This window comes from Chionomys nivalis, chromosome 1, assembly GCF_950005125.1.
Source record: "Chionomys nivalis chromosome 1, mChiNiv1.1, whole genome shotgun sequence".
Taxonomy (NCBI): domain Eukaryota; kingdom Metazoa; phylum Chordata; class Mammalia; order Rodentia; family Cricetidae; genus Chionomys; species Chionomys nivalis.
In genome coordinates, this window is record NC_080086.1 from 8,187,522 (window position 1) to 8,192,851 (window position 5,330).

The 5,330-nt window shown below is 42.6% G+C and overlaps 1 protein-coding gene across 1 annotated transcript; it reads left to right on the plus strand.

The window, feature by feature from the left end:
* The first annotated feature begins 406 nt into the window (after window positions 1-406).
* Window positions 407-1,258, plus strand: LOC130879049 (60S ribosomal protein L7a-like). Its single transcript, XM_057777044.1, has one exon. It carries the CDS (start codon window positions 421-423, stop codon window positions 1,219-1,221), a length of 801 nt encoding a protein of 266 aa, XP_057633027.1. The 5' UTR covers window positions 407-420; the 3' UTR covers window positions 1,222-1,258.
* Window positions 1,259-5,330: the final 4,072 nt, after the last annotated feature.

A 5,330-nucleotide genomic window follows, 5' to 3' on the forward strand; every position in this document is an offset into this window, starting at 1 on the left:
TTTTTCTGACCATATGAGTCTTTAATTTATCAAGCAATCTCAGTAGGACTAAAGCCGTGGCTTTGACGGCTGGATCCAGCCCATTCCTTAGTTTTCCATCCTCGTGACTGAGGTACTGACTGTAGCCACGTTTATTGCTACCACTCTAGGCACTTCAAGGTCCCTGCCAGCAAGCAAACTGCAACAGTTACTAAGCAACACTCAAAAAGCTCTGTAGTCAGGACCGCCTGCTTGAAAGAGTCAGAGTTTGCCCTGGCAGGACGGCCCACAAAGCTGGCATTTTAAAACAACTCAGCTTTTTTCCTGCTACTGCTGAAAACAAACAAGCATTCAGTCGGCTTTTATCAACACCATTTAAGTGTTTCGTGGCAGGACCTCTTAAGAACTGCAGGGTTGCTCTCTCTCCTCCAGCCCGGCAAGATGCCCAAGGGAAAGAAGGCCAAGGGGAAGAAGGTGGCCCCGGCCCCCGCCGTCGTGAAGAAGCAGGAGGCGAAGAAGGTGGTGAATCCTTTGTTTGAGAAGAGGCCTAAGAACTTCGGCATTGGGCAGGACATCCAGCCCAAGAGAGATCTCACACGCTTCGTCAAATGGCCCTGCTACATCAGGCTGCAGCGGCAGAGGGCCATCCTCTATAAGCGCTTCAAAGTTCCTCCTGCCATTAACCAGTTCACCCAGGCCCTGGACCGGCAAACAGCTACCCAGTTGCTTAAACTTGCCCACAAGTACAGGCCAGAGACCAAGCAGGAAAAGAAGCAGAGGCTGCTGGCCCGTGCTGAGAAGAAAGCTGCCGGCAAAGGGGATGTCCCAACTAAGAGACCACCTGTCCTTCGAGCGGGCGTCAATACAGTCACCACTTTGGTAGAGAACAAGAAGGCTCAGCTGGTGGTGATTGCCCACGACGTAGACCCCATTGAGCTGGTGGTCTTCCTGCCTGCCCTGTGTCGCAAGATGGGGGTCCCCTACTGCATCATCAAGGGAAAGGCCAGGCTGGGACGGCTGGTCCTCAGGAAGACGTGCACCACTGTTGCCTTCACACAGGTTAACTCGGAAGACAAGGGTGCTCTGGCCAAGCTGGTGGAAGCTATTAGGACCAATTACAACGACAGATATGATGAGATCCGCCGCCACTGGGGAGGCAACGTCCTGGGTCCTAAATCTGTGGCTCGAATTGCCAAGCTGGAAAAGGCAAAGGCCAAAGAACTCGCCACTAAACTGGGTTAAATGTACTGCTGAGTTTTCTGTACATAAATATAATTATAAAACTTAAAAAAAAAAAAAAGAACTGCAGGGTTTTGCAGCTAAAGCTGAGTCAGGAAGCCTCTCTTAGATGAGAGCACTTGCTTGCCTCTAGCAAGCAGAGCAGACCCAAGAAATTGCTGCTACTACGTCAGGCGCCATTCTGTTGTGGGAGCTTCAGGCTGTGTTCCTGCCACCCCAGCTCCTGGCCGTCTGGATAGCTTATGCCCTGAAATAACAACACACAAATTGTATTCTTTTAAACACTGCTTGGCCCATTAGCTCTAGCCCTTACTGGCTAATTCTCATATCCCGATCAACCCATCTCTAATAATCTGTGTAGCACCAGTCTTACCAGGAAAGATTCAGCATGTCTGACCTGGTGGTTGGCTGCATCGCATCTGGCTTAGAGAGGAGAGGAAATGACATCTGAGCTCACTTCCTCTTCCTCCCAGCATTCTGTTCTGTTTACTCCACCCACCTATGTTCTAACCTATGAGGGCCAAGCAGTTTCTTTTTTAATTAACCAATGACCTTCCTCCATCAAGTGGCCCATGTTTTCTTTGTAGACCTTATTGTTATCAGTAGGGGCTGGCATTTTTCTCTATTATTGGAAACTTCTTCATTAAAAACTTTAAATGCCATTTTCAGCAGATCTCAGAAGAGTTTGAACACCATGATCTGTTAAGTGTCTCTGATTTTAAATAAACTTTACTTCTGTCTAGTCACTTGCTTTAGGCTTAACCTTGAAAACATATACAGGAGGATAAATAAAGCTTATTCTTGTAACTAATTATATTAGAATTTAGCATGGCTACAAGTGTAGTTCTGAACACATTAAAGAATTTAATTATTAAAAAGCAGCTATTAACTTGCATGTCTGAATCATCTTTAAAGATTTATAACAAGTTAGTAGATTTCAAAGGGTTATGACTTTACAGTTTTAGTCCTGTTAAGCTTATGCATTAAAAAAATAACCATTTTTTGAACCAAATCTCTTTTAGTATAAAAATAAAACTTTAAATCACAAATATAGTCTATTAAGGACTAGCAACTTTACTTTCCTGGTCCTTACATACTGCACCATTACAGAATATCAGTTTCTTACATGAATCAATTTATCAAATAGCTAAGGCTTACCATGGTTGGCAAAACCAAGGAGGTTTAGGCGCACATGCTTAAATCAGTTGCTGTTAGCCTGACTAGACCTCATGTTTACTCTCTGTCAAACTGCTAAAGTCATTGTCTTACTGCCTCATGAGATAGGAATATCCCAGCCTCTGGTGTTTAGTGTTCATATCTGTGGCCCTATCTCTTTATTCTTTTATTTTTGAAGATTACATATTAATAAAAGCATCATAATATAAAACATTTTATAAACTTCAATGTCCCATAGTCTTATGGGTAGTTTTTTTTGTGTGTTTTTTGTTTTTGTTGTTGTTGGTGGTGGTGGTTTTGTTTTGTTTTGGTTTTGGTTTTTCAAGATAGCATTTCTCTATGTAGCTTTGGAGCCTGTCCTGGAACTTGCTCTGATAAATCAGACTGGCCTTGAACTCACAGAGATCTGCCTGCCTCTGCCTCCCGAGTGCTGGGATTTAAGGAGTGCACCACCACTACCTGACCTAAAAATAGATTAACTTTTTTAATTTAAATTTTTTGTAAAATTCCAAAATTTCTTTTTAAAGTTTAAAGTCTTTCAGTGGTAGGTTTCTGCAATATCAAAATATCAAAAATAAAGTACTCTTCTTAAAGAACCCTTTTGTAGTGATAAGGCAAGCAGGCCTGCTTTTCATCCCGCCCAGCTCCTGCACGGCTAGTTTTACACCCGAAATAACAACACACAAATTGTATTTTTTTAAACACTGCCTGGCCCATTATATCTAACCTCTTCTTGGCTAACTCTCGTATCTTGCTTAACCCATTTCTATTAATGTGTGTAGCACCAAGAGGTGGTGGCTTACTGGGAAGATTCTAGCCTACATCCATGTTGGGTCGGAGCTACATCGCGTCTCTCTCACTGCTTTCTACCCAGCATCCTGTTCTGTTTACTCCGCCTACCTAATTTTCTGTCCTATCAAAGGGCCAAGGCGGTTTCTTTATTAACCAATGAAAGTAACACATAGACAGATGACCCTCCTCCATCACCCTTTTTTACTTCAAGAGGGAAGAAACAAGAACAGCTATAAGAAGGTAAAACCAAGCTCCAACTGTGCAAACAACTCAATGCTCAGTAGCTGGAATTTATTCATAACCCTCTGGGTTTCCCCAAAAGATTAAGTCACCTCTCTGGCCCTCCCTCAGCAGCATAGACAACCTGTTTTCTGGGGCCCTGCTGGCTCCATTTTATTGTTTTTGTTGTTTCTGGTGATCATCACATGGCACAAGCATTTCCAAAACTACCAGGGTTCCTCTCTTTGCTTCTCTATGGGAACTCCAGCCCTGCTACACAGTGCTGAGTCTCAACTGTTCTCCACAACCCCTTCATGGCTGTGAAGCCAATGCAAACCAGATGATTCTTACATTACAAAGTTCGGCTTCCAACACAGGGACATTCTTGTATATAAATGCATGGAGCTGTAGCTTTAATACCTTATTAAACACACATTGTTTTTAAATCCTGTTTTCCATAAATCTTGCTTTTGTGACTTTGTGTTCAGATCAGGAATTATCAAACAAAAATCCATCCTAACTCAAAATATCTTGGAGACCTGTTGTTGCCTCCTTGCTTGTTTTATATCAGGTGGTCACCTTTAATCAAGAGGGCAGTAATATCACATGGAACCAACTCATCCTCTCTAACCCTAGTAAATATGGCTGCCAGACACATGGCTGCCTCTATCAACATAGGGGACAGAACCTAAGATGGCAGCAAGTCACACCTTGTTTATAGCTCAAGATAGCATCATACCACATGGTTCCTTTAAGATTATCTATGCATATATTTTTAACCACCAACCTCCTATGTTATGAATTTTAAATTAATGTTATTGTTATAGATTTTACAGATTTTTAACCATACCAAATAAACTTATACAAATATTGAAGTATAAAAAGTTTACATAACAGTTTTAAAAATCTTGAGATAAGTTTTACATCTTAGCAAAAGTTTTAGTCAGTTAAATGCAGCCAATAGTCTTGGCTGTTTTGCTTTGTCCTCTTTTTGCTTTTCACGGAGTAAAGTAGGTCGTCAGACACAGGGTGTAGGAGAAGCTTGCATAAGCACGCTTGAGTCTAGAGGAAAAGGGAGACTCATAACCCAAGTGTAGAGCTATCTTTTCAACAAACTAGAACAGCCTAAAGCAACTTTAATATTATTCATACCTAAAAGGTATTTGAATCCCTGCTAAACAGAATCCAGTGACAAGATTCAGAGGTAAATTCTGAGTCCTAGCCATCCAAACATTCACAGCAAGTGGAGATAACCATGGTGGTTGGAGGCTGGAAGTAGCAAAGATAACAAAACAAAACCAATGAACACAGAAAGTCCACTCACTCCAAGGTGACTAGTCAGAAGCCAAACATGGGGTGGCCAATAATTGTCATTCATCATCCGTAGGATTTGATTCTGACCCACATCTGTCTTAGTTCCCATGTTAGCAACAAAACTTACAGATACTCCAGAAACCACTGACCTATCCATACATATGAAACAGGCAGACAAAACTTTCCAAACAACCAGAACCGTGTGGATGAGCAAGTCTCACTGCCCTTGACAGGAGAGTATTCGGGTCATGTAAAACACACCCATACCCCAGACTGGGATTCCTCAGAACAGAACCAGACTGTAGCTTACCAGGAGAGGACTCTCTAGATGCTTGTTGCTTTCTCAGCACAACAGTTCACTTCCGTGTCTACGAGAACTGAAAGCATACCTCAGACCCCTAGAACATCTCCTGGGGGCAAAATTCATCGCCAGAATTCCAGAGTGAAGGTCAGGCTGTAGAACTTGGGTGGATGTTCTGATCTTACTGGGGCCTCCACAAATGTTAATTTCACTCAAGGAAAATAACACCACTACCACAGTTTCTGAGCCAAATATGAAGCAAGCTATACTGGCCAGGACAATGGACACTGGCCAGGTCCAAACCCAGGGT

Bases quoted from the DNA above. Each gene is read 5' to 3' on its own strand.
- LOC130879049 (XM_057777044.1), top strand. From the start codon at position 421: ATGCCCAAGGGAAAGAAGGCCAAGGGGAAGAAGGTGGCCCCGGCCCCC.